This window comes from Otolemur garnettii, unplaced genomic scaffold (assembly GCF_000181295.1).
Source record: "Otolemur garnettii isolate 467f Iridium unplaced genomic scaffold, OtoGar3 scaffold00016, whole genome shotgun sequence".
Classification (NCBI taxonomy): Eukaryota; Metazoa; Chordata; class Mammalia; order Primates; family Galagidae; genus Otolemur; species Otolemur garnettii.
Window position 1 is genome coordinate 25,174,752 of NW_003852411.1, and position 18,413 is coordinate 25,193,164.

An 18,413-nucleotide genomic window follows, 5' to 3' on the forward strand; every position below is an offset into this window, starting at 1 on the left:
AGAAAATTAACAAAAATCGATCATTTAAACAACACACTGGACAATTAGCACTCAGGAAAAAAATAAGGCGAGAGAATAAAAGTGATATTGCATCTACTTTTTGACCTGGAGGGGAAAGGTAGTCCTCCAGGTGGAAGCACAGAGACCTGAAGTCGTTACTGGCCGAGCGGGTAACACAGGGACAGAAGCGGGATGCGCCAGCCCTGCAGGCGACGCTGCAGCTGGGGCGGGGCGCGCGGGTTTAGGTTGGGCGCGCGGAGAGGTGAAGCAGGTCACGTGACTCGAGGGGCGGGAGGAAGAGAATAGAGTTTGTCCCAGCACGGTCTCCACAAAAAGGCGGGCGGAGCCGAAAACCAAACAAACGTCCTCTGAGCGGTTGTGGGTGGGGCCGACGGGAGCGGTCTTAGCTTCCAGAGGCACGGCCTACCCCTGAGTTGGTTTTTCGGTTGTTGATCGCCGCGGCTTGGCGGTCCGCGGTCGGGCTGAGACGCGCGGAGCAATGGCGACCTTTGTGAGCGAGCTGGAGGCGGCCAAGAAGAACTTGAGCGAGGCCCTGGGGGACAACGTGAAACAGTAAGAGCCGCCCCAGCGCAGCCTCCAGGCCGACACGCGCGTGTTCTCCAGCCCTCGGGCTGCCACCAGCCCGAGGCCTGTGCGTCTTCGCATCCGCGGCGGCGGGGCCTCAGCTTTTCTCCGGCCGGGGCGGGGCGGGCAACCGCGACTCTCATGCCGGAGGGGCCGGGCCTCCTTGGCGTCCTGGGGACATGGGCGGGCGCCTTTGCCTGGGACTCTCTGACCTGGATGGGGCTGGAGAAGCGCAGCTTCACGCCCGAGGGCCTGATGAGCAGGTCCAGGCCCCCGGGCGGCTGGACGCGTGAGGCCGGCCGAGGGGCTGAGAGAGCCGAAGCGCGAAGTGCGCCGCGCCGGGCGGGAGAGTGTCTGCCCCTGGAGGGCTTCCTGGAGGCGGAGGCTTACTGAGCCCGTGTGATTTGCCAGACATTAGTAAGCTCTATCTTTGACAGGAATTTTGGAGACCTACGGACCCTCTTGTAAAATAACAGTCGTCGGACACCAGGACAATTACAGTGGCGAAAACAGTAGGGAATAGTTAAACACCTTTAAAGTCTAATCGTCACAGCAGGTATAAGATTGGTACAGTTATTATTCCCATTGGATGGATGGGAAGACTGAGACCTACCGTAGTTAGGTTAAGGAACTCTTTAAAAGCCACTGCTAGGATGGGGATCCACGCTTCTGATTCCCAGCTTATGTCTTACAGGGGTTGTAAAGAATCCCAGAGAGGCCCAGTCACAGTTTGAGCTGGGCTCAGGCCCTGGTACACAGGGCAGACGCCGAATGGCTGAGGGTAAAATGAGCATTCAGCGAAGGCATAAGCCAAATAATGTCATAGAAGAAACTCTGAGATACTAGGACAAATTTGGAAATTTTCAGAATACCATTAAAACTTCATTTTTCAAAAATGTAGGAAGCAAATTTGAAGCATTTAAAATTATAGTGCCTATGTTATTGTTGCTGTGTGGCTTCTGTGGTATTCTAGCTATTTGTATTTCTCAATAGATAAATACTTTTAAATGATGGTAGAGAAGCAAGGTATTTGAGGATACTTTATTTTCTCCAACACTTTTCTTCTTTTTATCTTTCTCTGTTCTTTGGTATGACTGGATAAAGTTATTTAGCTTGGATGTCAGGTGATTTTGGAGTTTTTCCTTCATGCAAAATTTGGGGGTGGCAGATTTGACAGTCTGCTTTTCATCCCAATAAAATAGTAATAAATCACATTTATACAAAACTGGAATTAACTCTAATCTGTTTTTATAGCATAATTATTTAATATTTGGTAAACATTTATTGACTTCTAAAGAGAGAATAGCGCACTTAGTATCTTTTCATCACTAGAAAAGTCCAGTGCACTATCCAGCTATCCATGGTGCCACAGAGCCACCTCCACTTAATATCTTTTTATATTCCTGTTTACTGTCAGTCTGTTATTTGTGCATTGAATTAAAAATTCCCGATCATTTTAATAGGTAAAATTGCCAGCTTTTACCTGTTACATACAGCTTTTTGCTTTTGTAGTACTGATAACATTCACATTTTTTTAAAGTATGATGTGAGACTTTTCACTCAATTCCGTCTAGTATACTTGCAGATGTCTGAAAGTGAACTGTATACACTACAGTAAATCTTAAGGACCATGCTTGTGTGATAATTGACTTTAATCCTGATTAGATGTAGTGGTGACCTCTGTGATCCTACACTCAATTACACACAGGTTCAGGGCTGCCAGAAGTATTTTCAAGAGTTAGCATTCCTTGTTTCTCTTTTTTTGCAATGGAAGATTAAAATGTAGAAAATGCCCCCAAACACATCCAAACCAAGCAAATAAATGCTATCAATGTAACCTTACTCACTTTTTAAAGGCCAGTATAGACTTTCTGATGTTGGTCAAAATACCAAGCTGACCTTAAATTTGGTGCATTTGTGGCATGAATACCCACTAGCAGTGAAATCAAAAGAGGTTTGTGTGCCTGGAACAGTATTGTTCTATATTTGTTTTTCCATTCTCTCATTGTCCTTTGCCCCTTCTGCTCCTTAAAAAGTGCCTCTTTGTTAAATAGTGTGTAATACTGCTATACTGTACAGTCATTTCTCACATTGCCTTCATGAGCACTTTGGTTTGGTTTGGTGTATACAACCTTTCCATGTAAATGTGGTCCTTGGTGGTAGGTAAAACATAAGGTTATACAAGAAGCCTAGTATGAGTTATTTGCTGTTTATCTAGTAGTCCAAGTGCCTTTTATGTCTCACTGGGTCAAGTTGTCTGTTCATATCAGCTTCTACAAAGACCCAGGCTTTGCTAGCCAACACACTTTGTGTTAATATCCAGTAAAGTGTCATGTTCAAATAGTTATTTAATTTTTTTGAGGTCTTGGTCATGTTTTCTAGTTTTCTCTAGGTTATCTCCAATGCTTCCTGTTCTGACTCATGCTGCTCACCCACCATCCTTACCTTCATAGAGACTGACTAATTTTGCTTTTGGTATTGCCAAGGGCAATAGTTATTTGTCTGGTTATACTGTGAGCTAACGAAGAGACCAGGATTAGGGAACAAGCATTCTTAACTCTGGTAGCCAGTTCTGGATATTTGGGCTAGAAAGTTTGCCATTGGAGGAGAGTGATTTGTGGGCCATTACAAAAGTTTTGAGATACACAAAAATCATGAAATGTAAAATTCACACACATGGAAACAAATGAAGCCTGCCCAGCAGCACTGATATGCTGAGCAAGTTGACACTTGCGTAGTGAATCAGAAAGGACACTCTAAACTGTGTTTTGTGGAAGTGAAATAATGGACACAGTCTGTCTCAAAACTTTCATAGTGACCCATGTAGTGTCATTTTGGAGAGCTTCGTAGTACAGCCTTGCCTTAGTTCTAGAACAAGTCACTATTCTAAATATGGTTACCATTAGCATCTGGTAAAATAGTGACACAGGGCTTTTGTTTATTTTTAATTTTTAATTTTTTTCATAGTTTAATGTATTTTTATAGCAAACTTCCAGGAACAGCACAGAAGATAGACAACATTAAAAACATATACTTGCATGTAGGACAACTCAGGAAAGTATAGTGAATGGATGGAATCTACTCTGTGATAAAAATGCTACAAACACCATTTAGTTGCCCTCAATGAGAAATGTACTTGTTTTAAAAAAATCCAAATGCTGGCATTGTCCAGAAAAATTTAACAGGTTTATTTATAATTGTTGTAAATTTGAACTGCTGAAACTTTTCACTGAAAAATTTTGACTTGCATTAATGCTGCACATCCCTGCTTTTATATTAAAAATTCACATACAAATGAAAATGAAAAAACTGCCAATACCTGATTTCTGTCCCCTGTTTTTCTAGACACAATCATATTTTGACCCCATGGGGTGGGTGGGTAGGGGGAATCTAACGTTCAGAACTACCATAAGAGGAAGAAGAGAATTTTGTTTTTATAATGAAATGTTCTTCCATCATAGTGGACTCGTAAGCACGTTCTCCACTTATATGGTTTTCTAGCTGTTTTTTGGCATAATTGTTATACATTTGGCGAGGATAGCACACAGGTTGGTGTCTTCAAAAAGGCCAACCAGGTAGTCCTCATTGCCTCCTTTCAGCACTCTGGAAGTTCAGATCTGTCTTAAAGTCCCGAGCAATTTCTCACACCAGACGCTGGAATGGAAGTTTGGAAATTAGAAGTTCAATGGCGCTGGGTCTAAATTCTCGGAGTGTCTGTACAGTACTAGGCCTGTAGCGACGAGGTTTCTTCACCCGTCCAGTAGAGGGCGCACTCTTGTCAGTGGCTTTTGTAGCCAGTTGCTTCCTGGGTGCTTCACCTCTGGTGAATTTCTGGGCAGGCTGCTTTGTACTAGCTACGTTACTTAGACCCCCTTCTAAGGCTGGAGTTCGGCAAGCTAGAGGCGGCGCTGGTGTTGGCCACGGCCAACACCAGGCTTATAAATAATAAAGTTTATTATCTATCCTCTTGTTGGATACAATGAAGTAGGAAAAAACTTATTTTTTTGTAGAGTTTTATTTCATTTCACATTATTCCTGGTCTTTTAAAAAAAAGTATGAAAGCATCCATTGTTTGGAAATTGCTGTTGACCTGTTGACTAATGTGTGTGAATATCAGGTGGTAGGGGTGCCAAGCTCTGGACCTCTACAAGTGTTTTGCTATTGAGTGAAATGGGCCTGAAAGGTGGCAGTGTCGTGGGTTTGGGGCCATTTAAGGCTCCATGAAAGCTGTGGGTGTTCCCTTGGAAAAAAAAAAAAAAAAAGCAAGCACATGAACCCAAAGCTTTGCATGCAAGTACAGACATATGTAGTCAGTAAATACGGAGATACTTACTGAGGTGATTTGAAGCTAATCCACATACCGAAGTCCTGCTGTGGATATAAGAAGGCAGTGAGAGTATTAAACCATTTCATTTAGAAACCTGACTTTTTTTTTTTTCCTGTTAGGAACTCAAATGAGCATAAGAGGTGATAAGTGGGTTTGAATTGAAAATGACGGGACAAATAACTGATTTTTAGTCCTGTTCCATGAAGACGAAACAGCTTTCTCAAGGACTGAAGCAAGGGTTGTGAATGTCATGTGGAAAACCATGTATTTTACTCTTATTTCTAAGAATGTTGTTAAGGCATAACAACATTTTTGGTTTTTATTGCAGTTTTTGGCTGGGGCTGGGTTTGAACCTGCCACCCCTGGGGCCAACATCCTACTCTTTGAGCCACAGGTGCTGCTGCGCCGTCCGCAGGATAATTTATTTTAACCAGTTACACAGTATTTTTTATTGTGATAATTTTCACTAAAGTGATAGTTTTCACTTTAAAAAACTCAGTAAGTTTCTCATGCCCATAGATGCATTCTTTCTGTGGGATGTTTAGAAATCCATTTCTTCATCCAGTTAGATTAAAAATTGAGTTCATCTGAAGGGAAAGATGCCAGCTAGAGTTAAGTATAAATGACCTCCCCTCTCTGTAAAACATGGACACATTTTAAAATATAAATCTTAAATGTAGGATTTTGGAGAGTAGGTCTTTTAGAAAGGTGATTGTAATAAGGAAAGTTATAGTTGTGTTTTTGCTAAGCAGATCGTAAGTCCAATTTTGCGTATACCTGCTGGTCTTCTTTTGGGGAGGACTTTGCTTTCTGTTTCTAATTCCTAGGTGTATTAGTTTGCTGGATCTAACAAAATGCCACCGATTGGTGGGCTTATACAACAGAATTTATTTTATCACAGTTTTGGAGGCTAGATGTCTGAGATCAGGGTGTTAACAGTTTTAGTTTCTTTTGAGGCACAGATGACAGCCTTCTCATTGTGCATTTATATGGTGGTGGTTCTGTATATGCCTTGTGTCTGGGGTCTCTGTCCTCATCTCCTCCTCTTATAAGGACACTAGTCATACTGGATTAGAGCTGACCCTAATGTCCTTATTTTGATTCAGTTACCTCTTTAAGGGCCTTGTCTTCAAATACAGTCACATTCTGAGCTACTGGGGTCATGGCTTTAATGTATGAACTTTGGACTAGGTGTGGTGGTTCACACTGGTAATCCTAGCACTCTGGAAGGCCGAGGTGGGTGAATTGCTTGAGCTTAGGAGTTCAAGACCAGCCTGAGCAAAGCAAGAACTGTCTGTACTAAAAAAACCCAGAAAAACTAGCTGAGTGTGGTAGCAGGTGCCTGTAGTCCCAGCTACTTGGGAAGCTGAGACAAGAGGATGGCATGAGCCAAAGAGTTTGAGGTTACTGTGAGCTATGATGCCATGGCACTCTACCCAGGGTGAAAGTGAGGCTCTGTCTCAGACAGACAAGAAAAAATTAACACACACACACACACACACACACAGGAATTTTGGACCGGGGATATAATTCAGTTCATAACCCCAGGAAATGCAAAATTTTCTTCTGTGGGAGTTGGAGCATGTAAGGTGAACTTGGGGTAGAAGCCAAATCTGTAGTTCTTAATTTTGTTTCTTCCTCTACAGATACTGGGCTAATTTGAAGTTGTGGTTCAAGCAGAAGATCAGTAAGGAAGAGTTTGACCTTGAAGCTCATAGACTTCTTACACAGGATAATGGTAAAATAATTAAGGAGTTATTTTACTCTTTTGAAGTTTTCCCAGATGTGCAATAAAGTAAAGCTTTTTTATTTTATAAAAAATAAAATTGTGGTTTTGGTGATATGTGAGATCATCTTAATAATGTGAACATTAAAATTAAGTATAAAGAATGGCAGAGTAGGGGACATGCGGAATTCTTACAAGCTAGAGTAAAAGTAGTGATTTCTTTATGATGAAAACATCTTGTATTTGACTTGTGGCAATCTTCCCTTTTCAGTACATTCTCACAACGATTTCCTTCTGGCCATTCTCACGCGTTGTCAGATTTTGGTTTCTACACCAGGTAAGGAAATGAAAATACTTCTTCTGCATGTCCACCAGCAAAACCAAGGAACTCTGGCTTTCCCTGACACATCTGGTATTTGCAGATGAAATGGTTTTTGAACTGCCCAGAAGAATAATTTTATTATGCAGATACAAACTCTTTTACAGACCTTAAAACCAGTGATTTTCCTGTACTTACTTTGAGTTTTGATCTTTACTCCTCACTCAGCTACATTTTAGATTACTTAAATAAGTGAGAATTGAGGAAGAGGGTGGGAGGTTAAGATGAAGGTGGTGAGGGAAATGAAGAGAGGATACTTGGTACTAGAAGATACTGCTTAGATAGAAAGAGATGAATTAGTGTAGGGAAGACTACAATGTATGTTGGAAACCTGGTAAGATACCAGCGCCTGGAAGGTTAGAGATTTAGAAAGAATGTGTGTTTAGATTATTGGTAGAGAATTACTGGTAGGGGATAGTTTCATGTTAGGGAGGTGGGCGGAAACCAAACCTGTCACTACAACCTTAATAGGGATAAATAGAAACACTGACTCCTTTGCCACTAACTTTTTGGCACTTCAGTGGTAGATAAAGTTAAAAATCACCTCTTTCAACCATCTTATTTTAATTAGTCAACTCAAAAAAAATAATTTAATATGTTGAGAACCTTCCTTATGATGAGTTGTCCTGGACTCTGTTGAAAACTTAGATTTGTAGCCATCTCCTGCTGGAAATGAATTTTTTTTTAAAGACGTTGGGTGATTCTGATGATCACATATCAGAATGCATGTTTTATCTAGTAATAGCTGGTATTTTGTATCATACCTCTCTGCTAACCTCTACGATATGCTGAAAATTTACTTTGGTTTTCCTAAGACCTAGTTCTTCTACCCTGAGAGAAGTTATTATTGATATAAAGTGGGGTAAACAGCAAGCGCTTGTTTATGGGATTTGGTGTTACAGAGCAGGGGCTGCTTCTCTTAATACCTGTCATTGCACATTCTCCCACCAGGCCAGGGTTTTGATATTCTAGATTAAAACTAGAGTTTTGATGTTCTAGATTTAAATTAAATAGAAGTTTAATTAAAACAGAGTTTTGATGTTCTAGAAATTAAAACAGAGTTTTGATGTTCTAGATTTAAATTAAATAGAAGTAGGCCTTAGTCATACCTTTTTTATGCCCTACTTTGTTGTATAAAATCTAATTTGATCAGAAAAGCCAACATTTTGAGGATTAGATCTTACTTTGTAGATAGGTATATTGTGGTGCCATACTCATGGTAAGTGGAAGGTCAGAGATGAAAACCCTGGTTGAAAGAGTTTTGCCACTAGTTTATGTAATATAATTACTTACTTGGATATTCTTAGCTTTCACATTTATAAAATAGGCTTAGTAATATCTACCCTACAGGATTATGGAAAATCAGAAGAAAGAACTTGTAAAAAAGTGCTTTTAAAAGAAAAAAAATGGCAAACAAATATGAAGTGTTATTAATAAGTAAAGGTGGCTTTAATTAAGTAAAAACCTTTGATATTCTTGAATGTCTGTTAATGGTTATTTAAAAATAAGTGAAGAAACATCTCATTTGGAATTTGAGAATATATTTCTCTGTCAAACACCAAAAACTTCTATATGAAATTAATATTTACTAGGAACAAAGAGGTGATTTTTTTAAAAGGAAAATATAGTTCTTTAAACGTAATAATTTTGGATGGGCTATTTTTCTAAGCTAGACAGGAAAGATATTAATAATATTTATTGACTGTAACATGTTAGACACATTACATGCATTATCTTTAATCTTCACAATTCTGTAGGGTAGGTGTTGGTTTCTTCTTACGGATAAAGATACAAACTTAAGAGAAAAGGAATTTGTTTGATGAAACTTTGTCCAGCTAGTAAGTTGATACGCTAGATCAAACTGAGATCTCAGTGTTCCTGGAAAGCCCTCCCCCTTGTCAGGTGGTCCTTGCCTCGCTCTGCTTCCTCCCCCAAATCACCTGACTGCACAGCAGCAGCTTGTGAGCTCTGAGTGCTCAGGCCTGCTCCTATGCAGCGTCCTCTGCATGGTAGGCCTGCTTTTTTGTCAGCAGGAATACATTTCTTTGGGAAGTCATCTAAGATTGGCTGACCTTCTCAAGTGAGATCTGGGTGTGCCAAAGATGGAGAAAAGGAATTTGACTTCCCAGTTATTTTTTAACTGAGGAAGTTGGAGCATTTTTTTCAAAGCTTTAAAAACTTTTCTTTCCTAAAATGCAAATGGTATAATAGTAACATTTTATTAATATTATGGATGATTTTTCTTTTCATTCTTAAACATTTCATTTTTAAAAATTTTTAAGTGTACTGTAATGAGTATGTATTTGGTTTTTATATTAAATAATACATGTTCATTTTTTTATCAGTAGCACAGAATGTTTATTTATTTTTTTAGAGACAGAGTCTCACTTTGTCACCCTCTGTAGAGTGCTATGGCCTCACAGCTCAAGAGCAAACTCCAACTCCTGGGCTTAGGTGATTCTCTTACCTCAGCCTCCTGAGTAGCTGGGACTACAGGCATCAGCTGCAACACCCGGCTATTTTTTTGTGGCAGTTTGGCTGGGGCTGGGTTCGAACCCACCACCCTCAGTATATGGGGCCGGTGCCCTACTCACTGAGCCACAGGCTCTGCCAGCACAGAACGTTTTATGATAAAAATCTTTTCCCCTGTTCCTAGACCTATTCCCAAAGGCAGCTACCTTTATTTTTTATGCTTCAGGTGGGACTTCCATAGTAGCCCCTCAGAGTTACCTAAATCTGTTTCTAGATTTACTGATATTAGACATCTGTCTCTTTGTTTTACTGCTCTGTGTTCTTTGAGGTTCATTAACACTTAACTTAGCCTTTCTATTTAATGTATTCTTTAATTAAGCAATTTTTATAGCATCCTCCTTTTGTTTTACAGATGCATATCTTCTCAAAACTTTTGTGAGGATACTGGGTTAGAAATTTATCAGAGTCCTTCTGCATTTCCTCTCTAGAACCTCTATTTGTTTGTTTAGGTTGGGCTTTTTTGTCCTGTTACGCATTATCATCAAATGTCTTATGATTCATTGCTGCCCTTTTCGTATTTAAGAATGAAGAACCTCTTGAGTCTTTGCTTTAGTGTGAGCTGACAGCCAGTGATTAAACTGGAGGGGAGGGTCCCACAAACACCAGTATGTAGAGAGCTTTGTTCTAGGGTGCCAACATTGATACCAGTTACCTTAGTAAATCTTGGTAATTTTGTTTAGGTTAATTAGAGTAGAATCCTCCTTTCTTACTCTCCAATCCCCCATCCCCATCCCACCTATTATAAATATCCTGTTCTGTGTCATTCATTCTGTGTATGGGAGTGAGGAGGGCTTCTGTCATAGGTGTGTGAACTGCCAGAAGAAAAATTTTATTATGTAGCTACAAATTCTCTTACAGAGCTTTTTAAAGCAGGTGATTTGCCTGTGTAGCAGACCCCTACCCTTTGTTTGCTGCTGTATCAACATCTTGAAATAATTAATTTTGAACATGGGTCCCTACACTTTATTTTGTACTGAGCCCAGTCCTGGGAGTGAGGAGAGGGGTTAGTGTGGTTGATTTAAGACTGTAGACCTTTTTTTAATCTTATTTTTAGCTTTATTGATCCCTCATGGTTTCCACTGTACTCATGTTCTCTAAATCCAGATTCTGTGTGGGTTTCTGGCAGACAGGTTGATGTGCATCGGTCTCATTTGCCACTTTATTGCCTAGTCTAGGTTATAGCTTCCATTCATCTGCTTTGTAAGTTAGCACCCTAAAAGTAGTCCGCCATAGCAGCATGTTGAGATCTCATCATGTCTGCCATTCATTTTCCTTTTTACCTTTGTTGTGGATGTATGGCATTCACCTTCCTCTACTTTCATTTTTGGTAGGGTCTTACGAGAGAGGAGGTAAATAATTGTGCTTAGTTCATTATCTTAACCTAGAAAAATTCTGTCTGACTGTTTATAGCTACCATTAATACTACTAAACAAAACACTCAATAAACATTATTTAAAAACGTAAAAAAAATTGTCTTCCTAAAAATTTTGATTACCGCTAGAAAAAAAAGGATTTGAGAGAGTTTTAAATTTTGCGTAGAGAAGTAGAAAGAAAAGATTTGAATTTAGGGTTATTTATTTTCATTTCTTACTCATTCTCTGCTTTTTAGTCCAGAATGAAAACAAACTTTGTAGTTGACAATTGTCATTATTTTCACTTATGGTTATTATTTTTCTGTCTCATAGAGTGTGCCGGATCTTTGCCTTGGACAGGGGGTTCTGCAGCCAAACCTGGAAAACCCAAGGGAAAGAAAAAGCTTTCTTCTGTTCGTCAGAAATTTGATGTAGGTCGTTCTCCAATAGATCTTGAAAATGACTGACTGAAGTACTGTTGTGATGAAGCTAGCCTGAGTTTTTAAATGAATATTAAACTGCTGGAATTAGAGTTGAAAAAAGACAGAGTATGATTTGGGGAGAAGGGTTTTAAAAATCATGAGTCCTAGGTATCAGAATTTTTATGATTTCTTATTACATATTGATATGTTACCATTAGTACCTAATGATTTTTCAGTTAGTCAAAGCTGTGCCTTTATTGTTTCTCCTCTTAATTTTTTTGAATGAGTGTTTCTCAGATTGAGGACCTCTGTTCCAAGGGCTCAGGTGGCTTAGAAGCCTCTGGCAGGATCCTGTACAGAAGGCCCTACACTTGGTTTGCTGCTCTATCAGCATCTTGAAATTCTTAATTTTGAATATGGGGCCCTATATTTTGTTTTGTCCTGAGCCCAGTCCTGGGAATGAGGAAGGAGAGGACCTAGAGCCATTTGTCATGAAGGTATTTGAGAAAAAATTAACAAATATTTTAAGGTAAATCGCTTTTTGTTTTTATCGAGGGAAAAAAGTTTCCCCGTAGTAGCCCTTTCATTGGTTTGACTGGTTATCAATAGCTTTATTGATTAACCTCAACAAAGATTTATTTCTTTCCACCTTTGCTCTGTTTTTTTGTCAATCACATTATTCAGTCTGGAGGGCATTGGTATCTCCAGAAAGGCACACTTGGTTTAAAGAGGCATGTTTGGTAAAAAATACAGTTTTAAACTTAGAAAATGGAAAATAACAGTGTCTGTATAATATAACTTCATACAGGGACAAACCCTCTTTACTATAGAATCTTGTAGGTTTGGCCTTAAGCAAAAGCTAACAGGGGCTTATCTCCCAGTGATGATGGAGACTATGAATGGGCAAGTAGAATACCCCAGAGGAAGGCTGAGATTTAGTGAATGAAAAAAGATTGAGAAAAACTATTTTAAACAGTGTGACTATATTTCAGGTTCTGTACTGAGAATTGTAAGTAGAAAATAACAGTAACTAAATTGTTACACTATATAGCATTATCTTGGAAAATGTATTACATCTGTCATATTGGTTAGGTAGGCTTTCTAACTGAAGCGTTAAGTATATGTTTATATGTTCAGAACCTACTTAAAGTTGTACTTAACATGCTCTGACTTGTTTGAATAGAGTTCTATACTTTTCCTCCTTTCAATTGTTATTTTTTGCACAGGCCCATACATTTTGTGATCACCAAAGTATTCATCGAATAGAATAAACTGCTATGCATACAACCATTATTTCCCTTAATTCATGTCTTCATTATTACCATGTAATTGGTGTGAAACTGATTATTTGTGCATGAGTTATTTTTTTTTTTTTACCCCTATGGTATAATTTCAGTGGCATTAATTGGTAGGATTTCAAATTCAGTACATATAGGTTACTTTTTATTTGTGTCTTATTTGCCACTGTAACGAATAATTTTGAAAAGTTTTCTTACTCATAGCATAGATTCCAGCCTCAAAATCCCCTCTCGGGAGCCCAGCAGTTTGTGGCAAAGGATCCCCAAGATGATGACGACTTGAAACTTTGTTCCCATACAATGATGCTTCCTACTCGGGGTCAGCTTGAAGGGAGAATGATAGTGACTGCTTACGAGCATGGGCTGGACAACGTCACTGAGGAGGCTGTTTCAGCTGTTGTCTATGCGGTGGAGGTTGGTTTACTCTTGGCAGAAATAACTTTACAGATTGACTGTAAGAAGCTTGTGTGTTGTTAAAGTTGGTACTACAAGAAAAGAACCATTATGCCACTTTGATTTCATAGGATTGTCATCATTGAGATGGTTTTCTTTTAAGAGGAGAAACACCTTTCAGTCCAGCGACTTGCTTTCAGTCAGTAGACAAAGCTTTCAGAAAGGTTACTTAGGACATAAACTTCTGCTTGATGTGATTTTTAATTTGTCAACAAGGGAACAGTTTGTAAGGAAAGAAGTGATATTGAGACTCCTGAAGATTGAAGCTACTCGTGTTTGCAGCATTAGACTTGGCATCTGAACAGGGGGATTCTTATCTCAGCACACAATTTCATTCATCCATTCATTTTAGTCATTTAATTATTTAACAAATAACACATTGTGGGCTGCAGTGAACAGGTACTGTTGGGTAACATTGGTTAATTCCTTTCAATTTTCTGAGCCTCACTTTTCTCATTTGTACCTCAGAGGTAATAGCTCTCTGACAAAGTTATAAACATTAAGTGAATTCTGGTAAAAACCCATTGTAAACAGTAAAAAGTTTTCTTTATATAAGGTGGTCCCATTGATATCAGTGAAACACCCTTCCCGACCCTGGCTCCCTGTTAATAATAGTAAGACAGTGCTAATTGCAGATGTTTCCCAACCTTTTTGTACATTCTTCGCTCTCAGAAATTAAGTACCTAATTGTTTGTGTGTTTATTTCTTACATATCTATAGTTTATTTGGCTTTTGAGAGAGCCGAGTTTTTTCTCATGCAAGGATTTTGGTAGATTGGTATTATAACTAATAACATCAGATTTTGAAGCATTTTTCCCATTTTTAAGCCAAATTTCAAAGTAATTTTCCTCTTTTGAGAGAATGGAGCCAATGTAGAGGTGCAGAAACTTTTAAAATAAATTTCATATAGAGAAAGCCCATATTAAAGAGAACTAAATAAAAATAAGACTATACTTCCTCTTTCTTTTATCCTCCTACTCCCCTGGTTTGGCTTTTTTTGAACATTCCTTTGGTTCTAGACTGTGCTGTCCTGTTCCACATCTCCATCTAAATGCTAATGAGCATTTTTTGGTCAATGGAAATATTATAATTTGTTTTTAAAGAGAAAAATCATGCTATTTTTCTTTTCTGTTTTTACAGAATCACCTTAAAGATATACTGACATCAGTTGTGTCAAGAAGGAAAGCTTATCGGTTACGAGATGGCCATTTTAAATATGCCTTTGGTAGTAATGTGACCCCACAGCCTTACCTGAAGAATAGTGTAGTAGCTTACAACAACTTAATAGAAAGGTAAATGCAGTTTCTTGTGATCTTGTCCATCCTTTGCCAATTGGTTACACTACTAGATTATTGTTTTCATAGGTTAAAGTACTTTTGACAGCAGTTTAATTTTATTTCTTAAATCCTATCCTTGCATGATTATCTAGTAAATTTTGGTGTACTTTTTATCCAACGTCAAGTTCCAGAGGTTGGCTGCAGCCTGGGGGTTAATGTGATTGCCCCTCGCCTTCTGAGGTGGAATGGAATAATTCTTTTGGGCAGTGCACCCTCATGGCTTCAGAGAGGCAGCACCTGCCTGTTTGGGACATGGTTTTGCTCTCAGAAGCATGACCTGTGAATGTTGGGTCAAGGCTGGGTTTCTTTTTTTTGTGCAGTTTTTGGCCAGGGTTGGGTTTGAACCCGCCACCTCTGGCATATAGGATATAGGACTGGCACCCTACCCTTTTGAGCCACAGGTGCCAAGGCTGGGTTTCTTGATGGTGGGAGGATCATTCAACAGGTCCTCGTGTGGTTCTTGTAGCTGTAGCTCAAGATAGTGGCCCATGGCAGGTGTCATCAGATTGCTTTGGCGTCCTGTTTTACAGACCTGTCTGCATTTGTCTCTGAGATTCCTATGTCCTAACTCCATTGAGGGATCCAGGACCGCTGATATCCCTAGTCACCCCTTTATGAGATAGCCTTAGATCACCTTCATCCGTGTATTGTCTTTCTCACATTTCCACTTCCCTTTCTCGCCCCTACACTCCCACTGCCCTACTTAAGTCTGAATTTTAAGCCTTTGGGAAAGAAAAGCAAACAATACAGTTTTCCTCATGGCTGCTGAAGAGACTGAATTTCATCTGATTGCTGGTTAGTTAGGGAGAAGAAAGGTAAGAAATAACAGGGGAGTACAAATTCAGAGAAAGAACTGTAATTGGGAGGGCTGGCAGGTGTGAAGGTGGTGAGGCAGTAACAAGAAAGGCAGGCAGGCAGTCTGTAAATGGGGCAAAGAGTTGGACACAGCATATAGCACTGACACCACTCACAGGAGGTTGTACGGGTGCCCAATATGAAGAATACCGCCTTAAACTGGGCTCACTGTTTGGATGTCATATATGGTTATTGATTGTATAAATCTCATTCAGGCATATCTGGGATTATTTGTTCTCATTTTTAAATCATTCTTCTCTAGAGAAAAACAAGCAAAAAGAATAAAGTGGCTCCTTGTAGTGGGTGATGTTGGGAACAGTGTCTGACGCTGGAGGGACACTCGCCCCTCTTCCTTGCTGGCCAGTCCCTGTGAGGGTTTTGTCTCCCTGTGGGCTGCTTGTTGCTCTTAACAGGGCTCCTTTTGTCTGGTGCTCCAATCCCATGTTTGTCCACTGTGCTTTCCTCTGAGTTAAATCCCACTCTTTCTTTCTTTGTTTCTCAGAACTGGATGGGTTATCTCCTACTGTATTGCGATGTGTTAAGATCATGCTTGACTTCTCAGCTTGTATTGTGTCTGGGCACGATTTTGGAAACTGGCGAGACCTGAATGAATTTTTCCCTCCAGTCTTGCCTGTTAACTCCTTTTGTGCTGTGTCGTCTTTTCTTGCTCTTTTTGAACCTGTTGTCTCCAGTGCCATTCACTTTCCTCTTCAAGTTATTTGTTTTCATTTTTATATTCTTTCGTCTGAGGCCCATTATTTTTTTCAACAGGAAGCTCTTTAAGGGCAAGAAACAGTTTTGGTTCAGTATCCTGCGCTAAGTATGTATTTTAACAGTTTGAAGGAAGGAGGGTAAATGTGATTGTATTTTGTTTCCAACCTGATAGATGGGCTGCCTTTAAAAATTAAAACTACGGACTATTCTGTGTATACTGATAAATCTTGAATGGATTTTTGATTCATTTTAAGAGATTTTTAATAGGATTCTAGCAGGCTACTCCTATTCTGTTATGGTTGTTCAGTTGTTTCCCTGCTGGGAATGTTTCTGAAATTTTTATTTTTAGCCCTCCAGCTTTTTCTGCTCCCTGTGCTGGTCAGAATCCAGCTTCGCATCCACCCCCTGATGATGCTGAGCAGCAGGCTGCACTCCTGCTGGCATGCGCTGGGGACACGCTGCCTGCCTCCTTGCCTCCTGTGAACATGTACGACCTTTTTGAAGCCTTGCAGGTAATTCTTGGCTCCTTAAAGATTTATGAGTAGGCTAAAAGATTCTTCAAAGAAAAATTCTTCAAGTCTGCAAAGATAATCATTAGTTTTTTTCCACTTCTTGGTTTAGTGTTTTTTAGTTTTTAATGTTACTAAAGCCATTAATATTCGCCTCTTGGTTCAAATCCTGAGCCCAGGAATTCTTCCTAATCTACCTCCCCTTTTACTTTCTTGATAAAAGAAAAAAAATCACTTTGCTCCCTTATACCTAGTTTAGAACCTTGTTATTCCTTGTTTTCTTAGTATTTGGTTTGGGGTTCATTAGATTTTGTGTCTGTTATATGAGTGTTTTGTTGACATAAATACTACTTTTATATCCTGGAAAAAGAAGTCTACCAAAGTATAATTGGAACCGTGCTAATTTTTTAACCCAGGTACACAGGGAAGTCATTCCCACACATACTGTATATGCCCTTAACATCGAGAGGGTCATCACGAAACTCTGGCATCCAAACCACGAAGAGCTGCAGCAAGACAAAGTCCACCGCCAGCGCTTGGCAACCAAGGAGGGGCTTCTGCTGTGCTAAATTCGGATCCGAGGGCATGGGGCCCTCACCAAATTTATTGCTTACTGAAAATTGAATTTTTGGGGGTCCACATTTCAAGGCTGAAGTGTATAGTGTATATGTAACCTTTCCTATGGAAATGTGACATCCAGTACATTGTGTTGCTACTGTGAAGCCATTGACATACATCTGATTTTGATAATGACCCATATCACTGTATATATGTGCTCCACTTATGGGAGCAGGCACTGATGTGGTTATGTGCCTGGTGTGGAGGTGTTTAGGCATCTGAGGGTGTGTCCTGTAGTCTGCATGGAAGATAGATGACGTCCTAGAACAAGGGTGCTGTTAGAACTTCATCCCCATGACCACAGGACTTCTGGGTGTTCAGTGACATCATATATTTTATATCTAAAAGTCTAAAATTTCTGCCTATCTTCTGAAGAACTGTGCTCTTGCATTTTAAATGAAATAACATAATACAGTGTTAAAAATCAGATAACTCCCTTAATGACAGTTAATTTTTAACAACTATAGGTAGGCCCCTGAAAAATTCATTATAACTCCATAGAAAATATGACTTAGAAAGGTTGTATTGTTACACAACATAAAGTCTTTTCCTTGCATGTAAAACCAAACCGAACCCTTTGAATGCAATTAGCCTTATAAAACGTCTTTTAAGTTTTTTTTAGAGTTAATATATTCCAAGTCTTTGATTGGCAGGTTCACCTATTATTTTTATAGAATGTATTGTGAGAAATCTATACCAAATGGACTTATGCTTGGTGATTATTCCTATGAAATAATCTATTTCTACCCTTTTAAGTGATAAAGTGAAAATAATTTTCATTTGACAGTATTACTGATAACCAACTTTGTTTTTCAGAGATACTTTGCTTTTTGCTCAAGAATAGCATTGATGGATAAATTAAACTGTGTGGAGGGGTTTGTGTATGTCTAAATACAAGGTGTATTGATTTGTGTATATATAGTTCACATATCTGGATGTGTATTTGATTTCGTACTTTAAATGTGACAAATAAACCTTTTGGGAGAAAACTTTTTGTTGTTTATTAGAGTAAACATATAAGGAATACTGCCTTCCTTAGAAATACGAAAACCTTCATAAGATCTTGGCAGCAACTTTTCAAAGGAATGTACTAGGTAAGAAAAACTAAAAAGCAGGTTCCAGTTAAGGTGTGCCCTTTCTTTCATTTGTGATGTGTAGATTAAGACTTTAAAAAATCAACAGCTTAGTTTCAGTTCTTGGTACAAACCATTTAGTGCCTTGCATGAGATAATATTTAAGAATTTTTTGGGTTTGGAAGAATTTGAGCTGATACTTAAATGGACATAGTGGCTTTGTTTTGGACTCC

The 18,413-nt window shown here is 39.2% G+C and overlaps 1 protein-coding gene across 1 annotated transcript; it reads left to right on the forward strand.

Moving 5' to 3' along the window:
- Positions 1-317: 317 nt before the first annotated feature.
- Positions 318-18,096, forward strand: TADA1 (transcriptional adaptor 1). Its single transcript, XM_003785743.2, has 8 exons — positions 318-573; positions 6,559-6,650; positions 6,910-6,975; positions 11,235-11,332; positions 12,826-13,035; positions 14,215-14,366; positions 16,330-16,492; positions 16,906-18,096. Exons 1-8 carry the CDS (start codon positions 500-502, stop codon positions 17,056-17,058), a joined length of 1,008 nt encoding a protein of 335 aa, XP_003785791.1. The 5' UTR covers positions 318-499; the 3' UTR covers positions 17,059-18,096.
- The last annotated feature ends 317 nt before the right edge of the window (positions 18,097-18,413 follow it).

Excerpts from the sequence above, each read along its gene's own strand:
- TADA1 (XM_003785743.2), top strand. The coding sequence starts at position 500 with ATGGCGACCTTTGTGAGCGAGCTGGAGGCGGCCAAGAAGAACTTGAGC. Across the intron at positions 13,036-14,214 it reads CTGTTGTCTATGCGGTGGAG|AATCACCTTAAAGATATACT; the intron begins GTTGGTTTACTC and ends CTGTTTTTACAG. Across the intron at positions 14,367-16,329 it reads TACAACAACTTAATAGAAAG|CCCTCCAGCTTTTTCTGCTC; the intron begins GTAAATGCAGTT and ends TTTTATTTTTAG.